At 59.1% G+C, this 22306-nt stretch overlaps 1 protein-coding gene across 5 annotated transcripts in view; it reads left to right on the forward strand.

Moving 5' to 3' along the window:
- The window catches only part of COL5A1 (collagen type V alpha 1 chain), a 154390-nt gene that overhangs the window by 37364 nt on the left and 94720 nt on the right, over positions 1–22306 (forward strand). For all 5 annotated transcript variants that reach the window (XR_009564231.1, XR_009564230.1, XM_030838405.2 and 2 more), the window contains exons 2-4: positions 2635–2802; positions 8797–9010; positions 9943–10105. Coding sequence is in view for 3 of the 5 variants with exons in the window: in XM_030838405.2 (XP_030694265.1) it covers positions 2635–2802; positions 8797–9010; positions 9943–10105 (545 nt within the window). In the remaining 2 variants the exon portion in view is untranslated. The remainder of the gene's footprint in view (positions 1–2634; positions 2803–8796; positions 9011–9942; positions 10106–22306) is intronic.

Raw genomic sequence — 22306 nt, forward strand, 5'->3', positions numbered from 1 at the left:
CCACACTTTTTATAAAATAAAAAAAATACTGTTTTAGCTCCGGCACAAGCAGGAGGGGTGGCATTGGGCCTGGAAATGTCGGCGGCCTTTTCAGCTTGTTGCAACAGAGGTCCATAAACATGGCCTGGAGAGCTTCTGGGAAACAGCTCTCTCTGCTGGCCATGGAAGAAGCAGGTCCGCAAGCCTGCGCATCTGGGAAGAGCATCACGTCTGTTGGGATGTGAGTCCCAGACGCCCAGCCCGGATCTTTGATGCCTCTCCTGGCCACAGCCGACCTTGGAGCCGACCATCTCAGAGATGAGCCAGAGCTTGGCTGTGTCACGGGGCAGGTGAGCCAGCGGCTGGCATGGCCATCTCTCCCCATAGGCCAAGTCGAGACCCTGGGCTGTGCCAGGCACCTGCGTCTGGCTCTGCTTCTGATGTCAAGTGGACAAGCTTCTGGTGGGGGGGTGGGGGCGCGGGGTGGGAGGGGTCACTGGTGCCAAGCGCTTCGGAGGTGCCACCCACGCGCAAGGGGCTGACCCCCCTGTGTGGGGGGAGGGCTCTGGGCAGGAGCTTGAAGCCCCCCAGGAGAATCAGAGAGGCTCTGAGAAGCAGCAACTCTATTCGTGGTGGACGCCAGCCTGGACCAAGGGTGATGGAGAGCAGCTTCAATTCGCTTCCACCCTGGTCCCCCTCAGAGCCTGACCCAACCTGCCGTCCTCCCCTCATGCCCAGCTCCTCATGGTGGGAATGGCCTACAGGGCACCGTCCCCCCCTTCCTCTGGCACCGTCCACCATGCCTGCCCTAAATGCCCCGCCCGGCACCTGCTCCCCTTCCAGGCTTCCATCTGGGTGATTCTCTTGCTAAGGACTTACCTGGACACGCAGCGGGGCTGCATGGCCACCCACCCCCGACGGCTGTGCTGGGTTCCACGTGCAGCAGCTTGGCTGCAGGATTGCTCAGAACCCGGCCAGGGGGAAGCGGCCCTGGTGGTCCTTTCTCACCTCCAAAGCTATCACCCTTGTTAAGAAGGTGGAACTTTCCTCTTGAGCGAGTCCCAGGCACGTAACGGCCCTCTGGGGAGGAAGGCCAGTGGGCCGGGGAACTGAATGGTTACGGAGCCCGGAGACCCCGGGGCGAGCTTGCGTCAGCCCGCTGTTGCATCCAGCAGTGCATGTGGACTTGTAGTAGCAAGTATCAGCGTCTAACCCGAATTGGCAGACGCATGATGACAACCTGTTGGTTTGTGTAGATGAGTTTTCTTCAGGCATGGCTTGATCCAGGAGCCCAAGCTGTGTGGCGGGAGTCTGTCTGTCCACATCCTCAGACAGGCGCTCCCCCAACCCCCAGAAGACAGCCACCTGCAGCTGCAGGGTCATCATCCGTGAGTGAAGGCAGCAGAGCAGAGAGGAAAGAGCCCCAGGATGGAGCTTCCTGGGCCTGGTCCAGTCACATGCCCAGCCCTGGACCAAGCCCCAGGGACAGGGTGGTGCTGTGCTCTGGTTGGCCAGAGAGGCCCACATGCTCCAGTGGAGGGGGTGTGGCAGCCTCACCCACACCCACATGGATAGGCGGGTGCTGGCCACTGGGTTCCCCAAAAGCCCAGCTGCACAGATGTCCTGTCACGCTGACTCCAAGTTCAAGTTTACTTTCTCTGCCTGGACTCCCAGGACTCTTGTTTGTAGTAGTGTGAGCTGAACTTTGCATACGAAACTGGCTTTGTTTAGGGCAGGGGGGCGTGTGGATCGCAAGCTTGCGGTCCTCACAGCCTGGAGGTCTGGGGTCTTTCTGACGTGGTTGGGGCATGTGCAGGCACATGGAGGCTATGTTTTGCATTTGTGGGGGCCGGTTGAGCTCACCAGAATGCCAGCTTCTCCCTTGCCATCAGGGGCTGCTCCGTTCTCTGCGGGGCCCTGGAGGGAGGTCAGGAACTTTCCAGAAGCGATGCAGGGACCCGCCCCTCTCTTGCTCTTGGTTCTGCACTGTCTTGCCCTGTATGCGCCGGTCTTCTGGGGGCAGATAGAGTCTGACTATTTGTGTAAACTGTTATGGGGAAATTACGTTTTAATTGGATGAGGATGGGGGATAAAATGTGCCGGGGGCATGCCCGCTGTTCTCAGTGGCACCCAGGAGGGGCACGCGCTCCAGCAGTTACATAACAGATTTCGTGAGCTGTCAGTCACTCCCGTTGCGTGGGACCAGCCTTTATAGAGCTGCTTCCATCAGCTGTGGGATCTAACACCGCCTTTCAGCTTGTGTTTGGGGTGGGTCTTCTGTGGCATGAATGAGGAGAGGTGTCCGGGAGCCCGGGGCTTGTTCGGCACTTGGGGAAACAGAGCAACGTGAGTGCAAAATCAGGGAGGCGTTGCTCCTGGGGGGTGGCTGCTTGCAGGGACCAGGTCGGGAAAATTTCTGGCCGTGGGCATTTCTACAAAGTGGGGTGTCCTGCCCCCAGGAGCACCTGGTTTCTGAGCTGATCCCTTGGTATCCATCTCCTGAGCGTCAGAGATTGAGGTGTGGGTGACGGGAGGTGGTGAAGGTTGGTTTCCAGCTCATCTAAACCCTCCGGGGGCTCACCCGAGGGTGGGCCTGCCCCGTAGGCACTCCCTGCCTGCCCGTGGCTAACCTACACCTCCTCTTTGTCCTTTCAGCTCAGCCAGCAGATCTCCTGAAGGTTCTAGATTTTCACAACCTGCCTGACGGAATAACCAAGACCACGGGCTTTTGTGCAGCGCGGCGATCTTCCAAAGGCCCGGATGTCGCTTACAGGGTCACAAAAGATGCCCAACTCAGCGCGCCCACCAAGCAGCTGTACCCTGGTAAGAGGCGGCGTGTGTGCCTGGTGGGGTGCGGCTCCATCTCCCGCCCCCAGCCAGGGAGCAGAGCCGGGAGCCGGTGGGGTGGAGAAACGTGCCTGGTTTTCCGCAAATGAGCCTGGTTTGATGTCAGGATAGTGAAAACACCGCCCGGCACCCCTCACCGTCCACCACCAAAGGGACAGCGGGGCCACATCTGTTGACACTGCTTCTCCAAGCAGGTGTCTCTCCAGCTGTGGACAGGCTGTCAGGACTCCAAAGGCAAAAAGGAGATGGATGGTTCCCGGGTGACGGGGTTAAGAGAAACCCTGGGGTCACGGGGAAGGAAACGCTTCCAGACAGAAGCTTAACTGGGGGCGAGGACGTTAAGAGACACGTGAATCAGACGTCACGGCTCCCAGCAAGAGAGTGCAGGCTCTTAATGAGAATCCATTGCCCCGTGTCACGTCGCTGCTCTTAGTTACGTACCCAGAGCGGGAAGTGACGTTTGCTGGTCGGATGCAGCATCCAGGTGGTCCCTGACTGCCCCCCTCACACCCTCGGGGCCTGGACCGGCTGACTAGGCCCAGGTTTGATTACCTCTCCCTCCACCTCAAAGGACTTCTTCTTCCTGACTCACATCAGAAAGGGCCCAGGGGACCTTGGGCAGATGGACTCACCTCAGGAGGTGTCTTGCAGTCATTAGAAGACATACGACATCGTTTTGGTGACTGCGTTATGCACCCTGGACGTTGAGCCCTGTATCGGGCAACCTTTTGACAAGTAATGGCGTCTCTGTTTCGTCACGTCCCCCCCGGGGCCCGGAAGGACACACTCCCTCAGGGGCTGCATTGGGCTCCCTCTAACCCTTTCACTCATAACTCTGCTTCACCCCAGCTGTTTTCTCAGCTTTCCTTTAAATCCAGTGGCGACTTTTAAGGGTTTGTCTCTGCGAGAGGGGCTGGGTCTGCTCTTTCCAGGAATGTCATTTGGGGTCGGTGAGATCTGTCCGGGGCCCTGAGCCCCATCACTATCTTAAAGAGCGCCCCCGCTTTACCGCCTTCGGGAGCCAGACACCCCCCTTCCAGAGCATTCGACCATCCTTGAAGACAGGGGTCACTGCCAGGGCTCCTGGGTCACTCGCCACAAAGAACCGCGGGGATTTCACTTTCCCTCACGGCCAGAGGAGTGTTTCGTATCCTTGCTTGGGGCCAGCGTATCTTTTGGAATCACCCAGAAGTTGTCTGCTCGCCTGCCCCGAGTCCCCAGTTTAGAATTCCCGTCCTAGGGGGACCGAGGGGCAGGGGAGGCTTGTGAGAGCTGACGGCCCCAGACAGTGGTGACTGCACTTTGGGACAGACACCCACTGCCTGACGTGTGTGTGACGTGGTCACCTTCCAAGGCCGTCCTGTGGAATTAGGTGTCCTGCCTCGAGGTCATCTGTAGTTGCTTTGCTGAAAATTAGTTAAATCTGATCCCTGCCACCCAGTTCAGGGTCACAACCAATTCATCGGAGTTAGTATCCCTGCCCACCCCCCGGACCCCGGTTATCTTGGGGCGAGAAATGTCAGAGGGTCTCAGAATACAGGCCAGTTTTTGGAGATCTGGTATGAATTCCTCAACAGCAGACAGGGATCTATTTTTTTTTTTTTTTTTTGCGGTACGCAGGCCTCTCACCGTTGTGGCCTCTCCCGCTGCGGAGCACAGGCTCTGGACGCGCAGGCTCAGCGGCCATGGCTCACGGGCCCAGCCGCTCCGCGGCATGTGGGATCCTCCCAGACCGGGGCACGAACCCGCGTCCCCTGCATCGGCAGGCGGACTCTCAACCGCTGCGCCACCAGGGAAGCCCAGGGATCTTTTTTTTTAAGCCCACATTTTTCCTAACCTGTCAAATTAGGATATTGATTAGATCCTCAAAGAGTTTAAAAGGCTGTTACAGGGCCTTCTAGCCATCATTAGCTTATGGGGTACAATGGGTCCATATATAATGATTGTCTCATTAATGCCAAATAGAACTGGAGGTCTTTGGGGATGATTTAAGTGGGAACTTCTGGGGGGTCTTTTCTGCAGGCCCCAGGGTTGATGAAACCACACAGTGTCTCTGGCCTTTCCTCTCTTGGAAACCTCGGAAGGGGCACCCACCTGTCTTGCTTTTTGCTTGGCCTCCTGGGAGCCGTGGCGTTTGGCTGCGTTTTAGATGCTGTGTCTGCTGGACAGCTGCAGAGGGAAGGGGTGGTGTGGTCAGGTGGCCCCAGCCGGGCCGAGGCCGTGGTGGCCTGAGTTGAGCATAGACGTTTTAAACGTCTCAGTGCAAAGGAGGTCCGGGTCCGCGTGACCTCTCCGTAACGAGAAAACCCCCATCGTTCTCCCGAGAGGCCACCTGGATTCTCTGGGGATGCAGGCGCCCCTGTGCAGGCCGGGTGGGTCTGGGTCGTGGATGCGGGCTTGGGGGCCAAAACTGAGCAGGGATCTGGGAGCCTTTGCAGGACCTGTCCCCCTTCCCCAGCCCAGACGCCGGCCTCACCCAGTCATTGATTCTCCCACTTTGTACAGATCGCCTGCGATCCAGGCTGTTTCTTTCGGGGAAATCAAGGTTCCTTGGGCTGGGGTTCTTCAGAGGACTCGCCCCATTCCCAGCAGGTGAAGAGAAGCAGTCTGGTGTTCTCTGCACTTGCCGGCAAGACGGGGCCTACTGTTCCTGCCCGATCCTAAGGGGATTTTCTAGTCTTGCTTAGAGGCTGTAATCCGGGTTCTGAATCACCAGGGCCAGGAGTGCAACTCCAGGTTACAGACCTTGACGGTTGGCGCTGGGTGGTCTTGACACTGGGTAGACCAGGCCGTAAGGGCTAAAGCGGAACCCGGGACGGTGACAAACAAACCAGAGAGGGTTGCACAGCTTGCCTGGAGCGGGGCGTTTCCTGGGCCTCTGCCTGCGGGCGTGGGGGGCAGCACGTCAGCGTAAGGCTGGCCTGAGACCCTAGAAGAAGCCGTCCTGGGCCCTCCCTGAATGCAGGAGGCAGGCGTGTCCCATGAGGCTGCCCTGGCACCACGGGCCTGCGGCCATCACCGAGGTCCAGCCATCCCCTCCGAAGACATCCAGGCAAGCCAGCCTCCCCGTGGTCACGCGGCCCCCTCCTCTGCTCCCGTGCCTAGGATTGGGGTCCTCTCCCCATTTCGCACTCCCTCTGGTCACTTCGGGGCCGCTGAGACTCCCTTCCTGCTCAGGATCTGAGACGGGGCCTGGGCATAGCTATGCCCCCCGCTCACTCTTCCGCCTTCGCTCCAGGCCTGCCCTGCACCGTGGGGCGGGACCTCCGGAATCAGCCTCCGTCCAGCAGAACCTGTAACTGTTGGCTTAGTAGGGTTCAGTTTAGTAGCAGATGCACTTATTAAACGCCCACTGTACACCTAAACTGCTCCGTGTCTTTGGGCTTCAGCCGGGTGGAAAGGAAACGGTCTAAGGAAGTAACTGGGCCTCTTGCTCAGCTTACCCCTCAGTTTTGACGTCTCTCTGAGAAACAAAACACGAAGCGTTGGATAGCAGACGAGTTTCTCCCAGACAGTGTAGATTATAAAGCGTGTCAGCGTCCGGCTCATGTCCAGACGAGAATGAACGGTCTCTACAGTGACAGCAAATCCTTTGTTATTTTGCCAGGAGGGAGATGAATATTACACGTAATTTCTCCTTTCAGCTTCTCTGAGCTGAGAGCGTGTGTTACTGTAGCGATTTAAAAATTGGGAGGCAGCGTCTGAATGAGTCGGGAGCAGGGGCGTTCGTGGGCCTGGGTGGCGCGTCACGCTGCAGGGAGGGGGAGGGGCACTCCCATGTCCGCTCTTCTTGTTATCTGAGGCAGGGGGGTGACTGTAAGAGGCGTGGAGTCATCACGGGGTGGGGACGGGAGGCAGGCGACCCTTTGAGATGAGAGTGAGGGGCTCACGGACTCACATGGTGATTGAAGTCTATCCTGGACGTGAGCAGGGACCTCTGAGATGCTTGGAGTCAGACACCACCCTGGGCCCCTTAGTGCCCGCTCACCCCCAGGGACCAAAGGGCCACCACCGAGGTCCTGCCACTGGCCTGGCTGGGGTCTCCCCCTGGGGCCTGCACGCAAACCCCCTCCCCTACCACGGCCGTTCACTCAGGCCGGGATCTCTGATTCCCTCTCACATCCCACGATTAGAGGGCGGCGTGGAGGGACAGCTGTGACGGTAGTGGCCTCCACGGGCCTCTTTCCAAATGGCTTCCTGTCCGTGGAAGGGCAGCCTGAGTTGGTCCCTCAATGAAGCCAGCCTTTCCTCAGACAGATGACCACACTGACCTCCTCACCCTCCACCTTGACCTGGCAAACTTTGCTGGATATGGTGGCGCTCAGACATTTGCTGCACATCTGCCCCTTGATCAGACTGTTCCTGCAGCCTTTCCCTAACAGCACATGGCCAAACCTACCCCCTCTCCGGGAGCGGAGGCATCCAGCTGGTTCCTGCCCCGGGGGATGGGCTGGGCCACGGTGCTGAGCACAGCAAACAGACCCCAACTTCTAGCTCCTTAACATGGGACCAGATTCTTCCCGGGCTGTGAGCCTTGGACCTTTCCAGATCCGCACCTTAGCTAGAGCTTTGGGGGCCGTGGGATGGATTTCTCCACCTGCTCTCCCTCATGGCCTTGAAAACTCACACAACTCTGTTGGCTTTTGGGGTTTGGGTTCTCTGCCTGAAGCTGCCGTGGCCCCTCTTGTCCTCACGCTAGAGAGACCGTGTGTCTACCCTGGGTCCTCCAGGGGCTGCAGGGGCAGTTCTTTTCGTGGCATCCCCCCTCCCCTCAGCAGGGCATCAGCAGCGCTCACAGGGACCAGAAGCAGAGCCCAGCTGCCCCGCCGTGCAGCAGTTCCGCCAGCAGAGGGCGCCCAAGGACAGCATCCTCACTGAAAGCTGCCCTGACACCCGCTCTGCCACGCGGGCCATCTGGTTGACCTTGTTACAGTTCTAAAGAAGGGGTGGGTCTGATGATGGGCTCTGTCCTTGACAAGGACCGTGGACTGGGCTTCAGCGCTCTGCAGCGAGGCAGCCTCAGCCGCAGGGCCTCGTCCTTCCTCTGTCGGGTGTCCCCGTTGACACCCCTCGGGCTCGCTTCTTCGGCCTGGTTCTGAGAAGCACACTGACTTGGGTTGAGCCTTCCTGGCTGTGCATCGATAGCCCAGCTCCCTTGTCAGCCCCGGGCCCTCGCTCTCGGGGGAATTGCAAATTGCACACAGAGAGAACCAGGATGGATGGAAGGAGGGGGCTGCGATTTCCTCTCCCATCCGTGAGGCAGGGCGTGGAGGGCGTGCGTGTGGAGGATTCTGGAGCAGCCTTGTGCCCTCGGCAGGGCCAGCGCGGGTCTGGCTTTTAATGGCCTCAAATTGTTTCCGGCCTGTGTCGTAAGGAACCCTCCCTCCCGCCAACATACCACGGTTTGGGTTTCCCTTTTAAATTTGAAGTCTTCTGATTTATTTTACTTTTTCTCTGATTTGCATGTCAACCAGGAAATGTCAAGAAGTGCAATTCTCGTCATGATTCCCTGCCTCTTGCCTTCCTTCCCCTCTTCTCTCTCTCCTCCCTCCCTCCAGAGGGCGCAAAATGAGACACACTCTGCCAGGCACAGCTCTAGGCACTGCAGAGGGTAAAAGACGCGTCTGAAACAGCGCCTGCCCAGAGGAAGCTCACATTCTAGAAAGTACTAAGAAGGATTTATACATAGATATATTGAGGTGTGGGAACTGAAAAAGATAGCAGTGAAGGCTCACAGTTGGAAGGACCAATGAGGTTTGCATTTGGACTGAGCCTCGGAGGGGCTAGGTTTGACCATGTGGTGTTAGGGAAAGGCTGCAGGAACAGTTTGATCAAGGGGCAGATGTGCAGCAAATGCACCACCATATCCAGCAAATGTTGCCAGGTCCCTGAGCTGGTCTGTTTGCAGAGAGCTGTGGCTGGGCACGGTTGGGGGCTTCCCGACTGCCTTGTCTCTGTCCTCTGTTCCAGCATCTGCATTTCCCGAGGACTTCTCCATTCTAACCACTGTGAAAGCCAAGAAGGGCAGCCAGGCCTTCCTGGTCTCCATCTACAATGAGCAGGGCATCCAGCAGATCGGCCTGGAGATGGGCCGCTCTCCGGTCTTCCTCTATGAGGACCACACAGGGAAACCGGGGCCGGAGGACTACCCCCTCTTCAGAGGCATCAACCTGTCAGATGGCAAGTAAGTGGCACCACTCAGCAACCCACTCCTTCTCCTGCTGGAGGATCGGGGCCCCCGGCCGAACCGGGGACCTTATAGCAGAATGTGCTTTATATAGCAGGATGGTGCCGGCACGCCCGCAGGTCGAAGGGAGCACCGGGCTTGGAGTCCTGGGAGCTGGGTCTTGGTCTGGGCGCATCCTCTGTGGCTCTGGGGAGGCCTTCTTCTCCCTGGGCCTCCGCGTCCCCTTTGTAAAATGCACTGAGCTGTATCAAATGCTAGCCTCTTAGTGTCCGAAGGGACGCGGGAGACTGTGTAGTTATACCCAGCTTCTTCCAGAAAGGATTTAAGGCATCCTCAAGGATACAGACACAGATGTGAGAGTGAATGATTTTTAAAAAAAAAAGAAAAAGGAGTCAGGTCTTTCCAGAATTCTCTGTTGGATGCATCCCTAAACCCCGGTCGTTTGAAATTAATTGACTGACACGTCTGAGGCCACGCGCTGTGATCCTTGAAGACCTCAGGCCATGATTTCTGCATTTCTAATTGAGAGTTTCACATAGATCCATCAGTCCCACCATTTCCTGTCAGACTCGGTTTCTCCAGCAGCCTGCATGTGCTGTTGGGGGTTGAGATGGTACACAGGGAAGTACTGTCAGGTCTCCCCGCCCTTGACCCACTGACCAGCCCACTCCAGGGTTCAGGGCTGTGCTCCGGGCTGCACAGCTGCTCTCATCCCAGAGATGAGACACCTGATCTTTGAGTCCAGTGGGTCTCACGTGGCACGCAGTGTGGACCTGTGCCCACGCCTGTCTGCCCACAGAGGCTCGGCTCTGAACTGCTCAGCCCCGTGACACTGCAGGAGAGAGATGCTCTCCTGGGTCCCCAGGGACTTGCGGTTACTTCGTGACACCGGCCCCCCTTCACCTGCCTGGCTGTCTGTTTCTTTGCAGGTGGCACAGAATTGCTCTTAGCATCCACAGGAAGAATGTCACCTTGATCCTGGACTGTAAGAAGAAGGTGACGACATCCCTGGACCGCAGCAATCACCCCGTGATAGACGTTAACGGCATCATCGTGTTTGGCACCCGAATTCTGGATGAGGAGGTGTTTGAGGTAAGCAGGGGGCCGGGGGCCTGGGGCCAGCCAAGCCGACGCCGTGTTGCCTGGATCCTGGCGCTCTGCTGGGGGCGTGGGTGGGGGGGAGGGAACACCTACTGATTGTCCTGCTTCTGTTAACGGCAGGAGTGATGTCTGCCGGTGGAGACGAGCGGGCGTTCGAACGGGCCCTTGGGCTTTGCGCCGGTGGGGAGGATGAGGTTTGGGTCTCACCTCTCTCGGGGGTCCTACTGGGGCCACGTGCGTAACTATGAGAGATTCGGGGGCGGGGGAGCTGGCCTCGGTGCAGGCCCGCGGGGCCGGACTCTCCACTGTCTCGTTTGCTGATTCCGGGCCTTGGGCAGGTTGCGCTGACGTTTCTGAGCCTCAGTCTCTCCATCTGTAAAATGGGATCACGCATGCAGCTCCTTCACAGAACGTGGCAAGAATTACGTGGGGCTGAATGCGTAAAGCACCACGGCCTCCTCATAGCAAGCGCTTGACGTGTGTCAGCCTTGATAGCAACCCCGCGTCGGGGCAGGTGGAAAGGTGGACAGAGCCCAGTTGGTCAGATGTGGCTGAGCAAGGAAACATCGGAACAGCCACGTCTCCGTGGAGGCGGGGGTTGGGGGGTGGGCGAACCAGCGTGTGAAGGTGGGTCCGTGGATCCTACCGAAGTCGGCAGCCCCTCAGCCCAGCAGGAGTCCAGGACGGCCGCAGCCTGTGGGCAGCAGGGTGGGCTGGGCGCCTGGATTCTGCAGGCACTGCCGAATTTTGCGAGTTATGGCGACACCCCCTCCGAGCACGACTCCGGCCACAGTTGCCCAGAGACCCGGAATGAGCTGCAGGCGGCCTGAGCGGCTTCGGGGTCCTCCCGGGGAGCTACTGTCAAAGGCTTGGGGGTCGCCCCGACTGGGATTAAGTTTTTGCCGGCGTAGACCTCTTGCTGGTGGGAGGGTCCAGGTGAAGCAGGTGGCTTTGGTGAGCTTCAGGACTTACTTGTAAAACGTGGGTACTGGTAGCGTTGCCTCGAGAGGTGCCGGGGGCTCACCTGGGCTCATCCGAGAAGCGCCCGGGAGCCTGGGTCGCCGCCGCCACCCTTGCTCGAGGTCTGAATGCGGAGGTGGGTCCGTGTGCCGAGGCTGGGGTTTGAATTCATGTACCGCGTGGTAGCTTTTCCGCGCTGTTGCCACATCTTCCCGATTTCTAGTGCCTTTTGTGCGCCGATGGTGTGTCTTTTATCGTAACGACTCAGGAAGAAGCTTTATCTGTCTTTTAAAAAGATAAGGATCCTAAACTGAATCCTGCTTCCTTGATTTTCTGAACCAGTTTTCCCATGAGCACACGTCTGCTAAGACTCCGGTGCTGTAGGGAAAGCACTAGGGACGTCAGGGCTGGGTTCAAGCCCCAGCTGCACTGTCTACATGCTGTGAGATCCTGGGTGACTGCCTCGCCTCTCTGAAATGCTTGTGTGGGTGAGGTGTGTTTAAGGACCACCGAGCCATACGCGTGGCCCACGGCCAGCGTTCCGTAGCTGTTACCCACGTTTATGATTAGAGAAAGAAAACAATTTATAATTCTCGAAAAGAAATAGAAGAGAAGAACAAATATCGTATATTAACCATATACGTGGAATCTAGAAAAACGGTACAGATGAACCGGTTTGCAGGGCAGAAATAGAGACACAGATGTAGAGAACAGACGTATGGACACCGGGGGGGGGAACGTGGGGTGGGGGGTGGCGGGATGAATTGGGAGATTGGGATTGACGTGTATACGCTAATGTGTATAAAATAGATAAGTAATAAGAACCTGCTGTATAAAAATAATAAATAAAATAAAATCCAAATCAAAAATTAAAAAGAAGAAACGGATCTCAAATCGGATAACTGGTTTCCGCCTCTGTTTAGCCTCGCAGCAAGCTGGGTAGGTCTTGCTGTGCGGCTGAGAGCATGCAGGCTCTCATTCCATTTTGATGGAATCCATAGCTCAAAAATATGTACAGCGTTCTGGGGAGCCCTTCTTCCTGGTCGTGGCTTTCGATTTGAGGGAGCGTGTCCGCCAGGCACCAGAGATTCCTGTTGACCACAAGCCGTTCGCGTTCTGAAGGAGGTGATTCCGTAGCCTTGGACTTCCCCGGCTGTTGGATGTGTCCACGTCGGAAAATGCGACCTGTCTTTCCTAATGAAGAGCAGCGAGCTAGAGGTGGTGATGCCCTCGGGGGCCCCAGAGCATCATTTTTTGCTGTTTTATTCAGAGAGCAAGGATAAAGTTGGGTGGGTTGGCCCCGTATCCCCAGCCCCGCTTTGTCTCGTGGCGAGTGAAACAGAATTTTTATAAATAAAAGTGATTTAACTCGTGGCTTTCCAGAAGACTCCAGATAACGACACTTGGCATTTGTCACCGCTTTGGTTTCTGGAGAAGTGTCTTTAAAAGGAGGGGCCAGCACCATTGAAACCGATTCCCCGGCAGCCACGTTCTTCCCCGGGAAGGATGACTTCCCCTCATTAAAAGCCAATTTGCGCCGAAGCTCTTGGAGGCTCTGGGGGAGCCGGAAGGATTCTGGGTACTTTGGTGGAGGGCCAAGTCGTTGCTGGCACACGCTGGGTTTTGTGATGTGTGCTGTTTCCAAACAGGGGTTTGCTGAACTCTAGAGAGTCTGTTGGGACCACTGGGGTTTTTCCTGGGGTGTGCGCGGGCCAGGGAGGAAGTGGAGTGCATAGCAAGGGCCCCCAGGCTCTCATGCTCTTCCTCTCCGGCTGATGGCCTGGAGCCCACACTGAACCTGTCCGAACCCAACGTCCTCATCTGTAAAATGGGTGCGACGGGGCCAGTGCTAGGGGTCGTGGGGTGGCCCGAGGGAATCTCTGTAAGATGCCTGCACCTGTGAGGACCATCGCGAACCACACCGACCAGACCCCTGGCAGTCAGAGCGGGCGGCCCACCGTCAGCATCCCCCTGCATTTACCTGTCAACCGTGGCGGCGGCTGTGACCAAGGTCCGCTCCCTCTGTGGTGGCACAGGGTCACGAGCTGTCCCTTATCTCACCATGCGAGTTAGGTGCTGGACCTCCGCCTTAGAGATGAGGGCCCTGAGCCGTGCACGGGGTGGAGCCGCCTGGGCTCACGGGGGCCCCCCATTCCTGTGCCCAGAAACCCAAAGGGGAAGGGACTGGCTGTGGGTCGTGCTGCCCTGGCCAGGGTGCATGCTCCCGGCCAGGGCCCCCAGGCGGGGACTGTCCCTCAGGGCGCCGTGGTGTGCTGTGGAAGGGGCTCGAGCTGGCTCCCTGGTCACGGCTTTGCCGCCCACCTCGCTGACCGGGCCAAGCCCCCGTCCTTGCCCGCCTGCTTCCAGGTGGAGCGTGTGCACTACAGGGCTGCCTGAGGACCTGCCTGCGGGGGGCGTCCGCAGTGATGTTCCTGGGGAGCTGTGTGTCCTGTGTCCTGTCCCTTCTCCTGGGGTGTACCCGTGCCCTGGGACCAGTGAGCAGCTGGGGGTCCCGGGGCTTCGTCCCACCCCCCAAGGGCCCGCCGTCGGGGGAAGTGGAGGGTATTCTTCGGACCCCTGTGAAGTGGGGTCCTGCGGGCCTCCCTGTTCAGGAGAAAGTGTTGTTTTCACCCCGGGCTTAGGACAAGCTTTGTGTTTTCGGAAACAGACAAGACTGCCAGGAGAGCGAGTGTGTCTGGCAGGAGGGGGAAGTGGCTATATTTCTTCAGTGGCAAACCTGGGTGGGAAGCCAGGCAGGGCCACCAACAGGGCCCTGTGACAACACGCCGCCTGTGTGCTCTGCCCTCCCCGCACCAGAGACGTTGAGTAACCTACCGAAGGTCACCCAGCAAAACTGCAGCGCAGCGGGGTTGGTCTGTTGTTGCTGAGAGCCGATGGCCTGTCCTGATGTCGTGGCGGGTGTGACAGTCACGGCAGCCCCTGCATCTCTCTATCCACCTGACCAAGGAAACCAGGCGCATCCCTGGTGGTCCCGACGTACCGGTGGGTGCCTGGCCTTGCTCCAGGCTGCTCGGTTCCCATCGTCCTGCACAGGCCCCGGGGACACCGGAGTCCCCTGGCCTGTGGGGTCTGAAGCCCTGGACCCTTCCAGGAAGAGCCAGCACGAGCTGCTAGCAGGGGCGGTGGCTGCCAGAGCTATATCCTCCCCTGCGTGACTGGTGCACGGCACCCTCCCCCGGGCCAGGCTCTCAAACGTGGGACTGAACTGGTGGGCCCCGCACCCGCCCTGGGCTCACCTGCGGTCCTGGAGCCGGCCGGTGTTCCAGATGGAGGGGTCCGGAGGGTGGGACTGGGGGGCAAGCCAGAGCATCTGCTCTGGGTTCTGCAGGGGAAGGGCCCTCCTCTTGGGTCCTCGAATGGAGGGGATCATGGAAGAGGAGACCTGCCCTGGGGGACGGGGAGCCGGCGAGTTCTGGGCCAGGAGCCAAGTCTGCTTTTAAGCTGTTGAATGTTTCAAGGAGCAGCAAGACCAAGCAAACTGCAAACTGCAGCTTTTCTCCGCGGGATCCCCGGCGCTGGCAGGGAGAGAACGGCACTGCGTTCAAGTCACGGTCCTGCCGTCTGTCTGCTCTCCTCGGCCGTTTGGAGAGACCCAGTGGTTTACTTAATCCCTGATTCCCTTTTTCCAGGGGCCTGTCTTTTCCACTGACATGGTCTTCCTTGGAATTTAGCTTTCCCGGGGCGGGAACGGGGCCACGGCGGGGGAGGCGCTTTCCCAGCGATCCACGGAGCCGGCCCGGGATGCCTGTCGAGCACAGACTCACCCTCCTTGATGTGAGGGGTGCTGGCGTCAGGGTCTCGAAGGAGAGGGAGCAGTGAGTTGGTGTCAGAGGCCAAGGCTGTGACCTGTGACCCTTGACTCTGGGAACATCCCGTCACTGATCACTTGCCCAGAGCCCCCTGGGGTGCAGGACACTGGTTGGTCTAGAGGCCACAGAGCAGACAGGCGTGCACCTGGGCGACGGGGGTGGTGACGGGCGAGCTGCAGGACTGGGTAGCACGAGGCGTCCTGTGTCCTGTCCCACCCGGGGACGCGGCTGGAGGAAGCGCTCGTCCTGCCGGTGGCGATGAGCCTGGAGCTGGCTGTGTCGGAGCGTGACCCTCATTTGCACTTTGCTCCCTTTCTGTCTGCCTTCCCGCGGCTTTGTCAGTTTGACCCCAGCGTCTCTCTGGAGAGGGGCTGCAGACACTTCCAGAGTGCGCTTTTCCCTTCCTTGGAAGGTGGTGCATTTGCAGGGCCAGTGGGGCCACTCTGGGTTCACTTTCGTGTCCATTCAGACACAGGTGGGTACGATGGGGATATGGCCAGAGGGCATCTGCGGGCAGTGAGCAGCTCTGCGGGCTTGTCTGGGGGTGTCTCTGCGCTTCCATCCCCACTGGTTGACAGTTCACAGGCCAGGTGCCCCTCCCTGGGTCCACGGGTGTTTTCCCAGTTGGCGTTGCTGGGTAGACCGGTGCTGGGCATAGGAGGAGCTGGGCTCTGGAGCCAGACCGGGTGGGAAGCGCGGCTCCATCTGGAAAACGGGCCAGTGCGTTCGAGATTGATGCTGAGGTCGGCCTGCTGCGCACACAGCCCCCCATGTTCTCAGAGATCAAGATTCAGAGCGAACCATCAAAGACCCCTAATGAATGCTCTGCCCTGGCATGCAGAGCCACCGTGGAGGGCCCAGTGTCTGCACGGCAGCTCTCACAGTCGAGGCCGTGCACTCGGACCTTAGTCGGTGGTGTGGAAGCTCCCAGGGCTAAGTCTTGGGTCCAAGTCCCTGAGGGGGCAGCTCAGACCCAGCCTTTCCTACCGCAGACCGCACGTCCTGGGCAGGGCCTGGCTGAGGACCGTGTCCACCCCGGTCCCGGCCCTCTCCTTCGCGTCCATCTGTGCATCGCCCGGGAGCCCTGTCCTGCTGCGTCAGGCCACGTGAGGCGGCAGCCCTGCGCCCAGCGAGGCAGATCCCAGGGAAGCAGAGGGGCGTGAGTGAGTCAAGGTCAGAGGCCCCTCTGCTTCAGCTCTGCCCACTTCACAGGGACCTTCCCCGACTCCTGGCAAGAACAGAGGTGTTGCAGTCTCCATGTGTTTCCTGGGACCCCAGAAACACACGTCTCCACTTCGGTCTCTTGAAAAGACGGGAGTTTATTACTTCCTGGTTCTGGAAGCTGGAACTCTGCAGCCTGAAATGGGTGGGGCAGAGCTCCCAGCAGGGGCTCCAGGGGAGGGTCCTTCCCCCCTCTTCCGGCTTGGAGGGCAGTGGGCGTGGCCAGGCCCAGCAGCAGGTGGAGTGATCTGGAGCGGTGCTGCCTCGGGTGGCCTGGCAGGGCAGGGAGGTGCTCCTGGGGAAGCACAAGCCCAGGTGTCCCTGGCTGTGGCCGCATCACTCCCGTCCCTGCTCTGTGCTCACCTGGCCTCTCCTCTCCTCCCTGCGTCTCTGTTCTGTCTGCCTCTTGCAAGGACACAAGTCATTGGGTTCGGGGTCTGTCTTAATCCAGGCTGATTCTCTTCTTGAGACCCGTCACTTACCTACACCTGTGAAGACCCTGTTTCCGAGTAAGGCCACATTCCCAGGTTCCAGGGGTGAGGATTTGGCCCTGGGGTGGGGGTCCGTACCCAGCCACTGCCCAGGCCAGCGTGGGGAGGGACTGCTCCCCAGTAATGCCTGCGGGGCACGTGTGGGGAATTAAAAGCGGGCCTCTGGGCATGCATATTTGCTTGTTTTCAAATCGAGGTTTGTCTCGGGCTGCTGAGTTGTGTCTGCGCAAGGAGGCTGGGGGGTAAGCTCTTGCCGGCTGGAGGGGCTAGGGGGCCAGCCCTGTGCACGGCTCCCGGCTTGAATGGGCAGCTGACTGACCAGTGAAGGCAGTGGGCAGGGAGTTTGAAGTGCGTTTTTGTCTCCAGTTCGGGTGCAGGAGAGGCTGAGCTGTGGGCAAGCCGGGGCCAGGACTCCTCCTGGGGCAGGTGGCTGGCAGCCTGTGGGCTGGGGAGGGTGTGACCCCTTAGCAGAGGCTGGTGGGAGCAGGGTGACAGTGAAGGAATAGCATGATCTCACGTTCAGGTCTCCGCCAAGGGCTTTCGCCTGGAATTGCTCCTCGGGTGGGCAGTGATTTTCAGGGGCTGGGGTGCTCTCCTGGGTCGTGCCGGGTGTTCGTGATCTGCGTTGAGCCCAGCAGTGGGTGGGGGACCTCTCTACCTGGGCCCGGCAAGGAGGGTTCCAGAGAGACCCCAGAGCATCAGGCAGGCCCTGCTTGGCCCACGTGCTTCGGGACCTGGCTCCTTCTGCTGCCTGGCCCGAGAGGGCTGCAGGTTTGTTCCATGGAAACTGTGAGCAACAGGCCCACGTCCCAACCCGACAGGCTGACGCGGTGCTGGAGGCCGGCCCTGTGGCGTCACGCAGCTTACAGTGGACTCTCTGATCTGTGGGTCCCCAGGGAGGGTGGTGCCCGGTGAGCCGCAGGCCGCAGCGGCTCTAGAGGAGGACGCTGGGGACGGACCGGGTCGTGCCGGACGAGGGTCAGGCGTTGCTGCCGAAGCTTGTGGGTGCTGAGTCCCGCGGTCTCGCCGGCAGTGGCAGTGGGTGGGATGGGGAGGTGAGGGGAGTGGCCGAGGGGAGCCCACCCACTCGAGCCAGGGAGCTGCCGTTGTGGACGGCTGCAGGGTGAGGGGGTCCTGCCGGTGCGTGGCCTCCTTCTTTACCGCAGCCAGCCGCTGAGGGCAGCCCCGGCCTCACTTACCGTCCGCAGGGCCTTGGGCAATCCCGGGACTCAGCCCGCTCACCCTGAAGGTGGGACTGCCGTGCTTGCGGTGACGATGGACGGCCACAGTGCCTGACCAAGTCCTCAGCCCGCCAGCCAGCACTGGGCGTCCCGCTGCTGTCGGTGATGCTGGTGGAGGGCCCCTGGCGGGCGGGGGGGACACAGGCGTCGCGTGAATTCTCGGGGAGGGAGTTTTCTTCTCAAGATGGTTCTCGTGATAACATGGGTTGTCATTGCTGTTGTTAGCGCGCTGTGCTATAGGCGGGCGGATTCCGAGACGGGAGGGGGGCCTGACGGTCTGCAGGCTCAGCTGCTGGGAGAGCAGGGGGGATTCGATCCTCACCTGCAAACCTTGGGCGTGGGCCATAGCTGGGCGGCTCTGGGGGTGCAGTGAGACCCTCCTGAGGGGCAGAGGGGAAGGCGCGGAGGGGCTGGCCCCCAGCGCCGTGCCTCCAGGCCTGGAACCCTTGTGACCCCTTCCACCGCCTCCAGGAAAAGAGCCTCCGAGATGGGGGTCAGCGCACGAGGTTGCTGGGTGCCCCCTTCTCGAGGGTGCTCTGGGGTTGGAGGCGGCCGGTGGCGGGGGGACCCGATAACAGTTGTGCAGAGCATTCGTCAGAGGTCTTTGATGGTCTCGATCTCCGAGGACACGGAAAATCCATCTCAGCTCGTTTCTGACTCTGCCGCCGTGGATTTTCCCGGAAGCTCTCAGCTCCGGGAAGCTCAGGTGTGTGTGCGGGCTGTGCTCTTTGGTCTCCTTCACCTGATGAGTCTTCTCAGAGCCCAGGGGTCGTGCATTCTGTTGGCTCCGTAGCACCCGTGGGGAACCTGGAGCCCAGAGACGTAAAGCCACCTGCTCCAGGTCACACAGCAGGGAAGTGCAGGGCTGGATTTGGGGCCCAGGTCTGGAGCATTCCCTGGGTCAGATGGGGGCTGCTGGGTCCCCAGTGTCAGACTTCTGTCCCTGTCCCTTCGGGGGTCTCACCCTCGAGCCTGATGGAGCCCCTGTTTGCTCACTCCCCTCTCGGGGGTGACCCTCCAGCCGGCCCCTGGTTCTCAGTCCTTCCTGAGCTCCAAGGACTATGCGTGTCTCCACTCAAAGTGAGCCCCCTCCCCCCCAGGCCTGGCCCTGCTCACTTTCAACCGGTAATCGCCGTTTTCTCTAGTCTGAGCTGCATTTTCCAGGCCCCTCCAGGCGATGTCTATCCAGCTGCGGCCGGTCCAGAGTCTGTCCACAAGCAGGTCTTTCCAAAAGGTCCAGGGAGTGACCAGGTGGCAGCCGGTACTTGAGGGCACTGCAGTGACTCTTGACCCTCGTGGAGGCCTGGAATTCTACAGATCGATTAATATAAATAATTCTACAAGTTAATTTTCCTGAGCACACACCACCTTCTCCAGAGCCCAGCCCCACTGCTTGCAGTTAATGCTCCCGGGAGGCTGTGTTTGAGGCTACTTCTCAGGGGTTGGGTCGTGAGATTGTCCCCATGAGTCAGCCACACTGTGTCACCCCATCCTTCCCACGTCCAGCAGTGTGTGTTTGCAGTCGAGGTTGCCGGGTCTGGGGCAGAGCCTGGGACCTTGGCCGGCGTTGTGCCGCATGGCCTCAGTGCTTGAAGTGAGGCTGGATTACGGCACAGAGTCTGCTCAGAGCGGGGGTGCTGGCCTGGAGCGTGTGGGGCAGCCTGGGCCTCTAAAATCAACTCCTCCCCACCACTCCCCTGCCTGGCCCCCTGCAGGGAAGTGCGTGTTCTGCATGCAGTGTGAGTCCTTCTCACGGCTGTGGACCTGCAGAAACACCTGCGTGGGGTCTGTCACAAACAATGCCAAGTTTCTCTCGTTGGTTGACAGAATAAGATGCCGCAGAAAGGTCTTTCAGGTTGGGACCGTGTTCTAGAACCAAGGAAGTGAAATTCAGTGAAGGTGACTGTGAATTTCTGCACTTGGGTTCAAAACAAGCAGCTGACAGGTGCGGGATGGGGAGATGCGGGTGTAGGACACTCCCGTGGAGGAGGCGCAGGGGTCTGTGCGTGGCAAGCCCATTAGCGACCATGGGTGTGATGCGTTCGGAACGGAGGGTGGGATGATCGAGGGGCTGGACGTGCGCAGCGGAGGCTGAATAAGACCTGAGGTCTGCGCCTAGAGCGGGGCGGCAGGATGGAGACGGCGCTGGTGCCTGAGGTAGAGCGTCTCGTCCAGGGGTGTGGGGTGAGGCAGTGGCCAAGTGAGGACCACGGAACAGGGCGTTCACACGTATGAACCTGCAGCATCCACCTCCTCCACCAGGGCCCAGCTCTGAGGCCACTGCCTCAGGATGCCTTCCTTGACCTTGCCAGGCAGAGGAGGTCACCTGGGCGCCTCCTGAGGAATCAGTGAGAGCTTGAGACTTGCAGTCAAGGGCACTGATTTATTTGTCTTGGTGTCAATAAGCTTATCATAGGGGTGCTAAAAATGCTGGTTGAAAGGGTGAAAGGATGAATAATCAGAGCTGACTGCCTTCAGAGGGAGAGGGTAGTGAGCCTTTGTCAGGGATCCAGGACTGATGGTGATGGTGGTGATGGCGGTCATGGTGGTCGTGGTGGAGGTGGTGGTGTTGGTGGTGATGGTAATGATGATGGTGATGTTGTTGGTGATGATGACAGCAATGGTAGTGGTGCTGAAGGTAGTGATGTTAACGATGGGGATGGGAGTGGGAATGGTAATGGTGGTTATGGTGGTGGTGGTGATGATAATGTTGGTGATGTTAGTGTTGGTGATGGTGATGGTGGTCAGTGGTGGTCCTCGTGGTGATGGTGATGATAATAGTAATGATGGTGATGATGGTGATGGTGGTGGTGATGGTGATGATGGTGTTGGTGATGGTGGTGGTGGTGATGGTGGTGGTGGTGGTGGTGATGATGGTGATGATGATGGTGATGGTGGTGATTATGATGATGTTGGTGGTGAAGGTGGTGGTGGTGGTGATTATGATGATGTTGATGGTGAAGGTGGTGAAGGTGGTGATGGTGATTATGATGATGGTGATGGTGGTGGTGATGGTGGTGGTGATGGCAGGGATGGCAGTTTCCACTTTGTCTGGGCCTCACCGGGTGCCAGGCCCACCGGGCATGCTGTGTGTACCGTCACGCTTAGTCCTTAGTGAGGTAGATCTCGTTCTCCTTTGCAAATGCACACTCAGAGGCCTGGGAAGCTTCAGTGATGTGCTTAAGGCCCCACAGCCTGCAAGGGGCGGAATCCTGCACCCAGGCCACCTGTGTCACTGCCTCACCCCTCCCTGCGCTGGTGCCCAGAGTCGTGCTCCTTCCTCTGTGGAGCTTATCACGACAGATGTGTCCCTGTGCTGCGTGGTCAGTCCAGTGCCTACAGGCTTGCTGCTCTGAAAGTCTGGGGTGGGGGAAGGACGGGACAGCTTCACTCACGTGCTGCCTAGGCTGGGCTGCTCACCTAAATGTCTGGAGTGAAATATCTAGGGCCGCGTAGCCAGTGGGGAAAGGATGTGAGACCCATGCCCTTTATGGAGTCCGGTGGGCCCGTGAGCCAGCCTGGTCCCTGCCGCTGGCTCTGCTGCCCTATCCCTTGGTCTGGGGATGAGGTGTCCACTCTCTGAGTTCACTAAGGTGACCCTTTCGTCACTGTGGCTAGTTTCAGGTCTGATGAGGCTGGGACTTGACCATCCCCCCACCATCCCTGCCCCTGGCCCCTTGGTGGAGACTCAGGTGTGGTGCACACCGCCTGCACCAGTGCAGGTGTGAGGAGACACCAGGGGTGGGTGGCGCAGGTGAGAATTGGGCTGGGACCAGTGGTGGCCACATAGTGGGGGGAAGGCCACAGACATGGACCATGGAGGCGGGACCTGGGGGGCAGCAGGAAGTGGCTTCCAGCCGCGTGGAGATCTTTCTTTAACGCTCGCTCACTCACTCACTCACTCACCTGAATGGTGCTTGACTCTTTCTCACGCTGTGGGTGCTGCGAAAATCATAGAAAAAGTGACTTAGACCCCCCTGGCTTGGGTCCTTCCCTTTCCATTGTGTGACTTTTTTTTTTTTTTTTTTTTTTTTTTTTTTTTTTGCGGTACGCAGGCCTCTCACTGTTGTGGCCTCTCCCGTTGCGGAGCACAGGCTCCGGATGCGCAGGCTCAGCGGCCATGGCTCACGGGCCCAGCCGCTCCGCGGCACGTGGGATCTTCCCAGACCGGGGCACGAACCTGCATCCCCTGCATCGGCAGGCGGACTCTCAACCCCTGCGCCACCAGGGAAGCCCCATTGTGTGACTTTTGATGAAAAATGTCACAAGACGTAAAGTGTGACCTGTTTGGGCCGTGAGAGCTTGAACAGGAAGGGGGACTCGGGAGGGCTTTCATGTGCGAAGTCTCCTGGGACATCAGGAAGGTGCCTCATGGAAGCCCCCTGCCCTGTGTCCGCCAGGCTGGTCCCAGTGTCAGACCCACCAGGCTCCCCCGGGGAAGGGAAGCTT

This window comes from Globicephala melas, chromosome 6 (genome assembly GCF_963455315.2).
Source record: "Globicephala melas chromosome 6, mGloMel1.2, whole genome shotgun sequence".
Taxonomy (NCBI): domain Eukaryota; kingdom Metazoa; phylum Chordata; class Mammalia; order Artiodactyla; family Delphinidae; genus Globicephala; species Globicephala melas.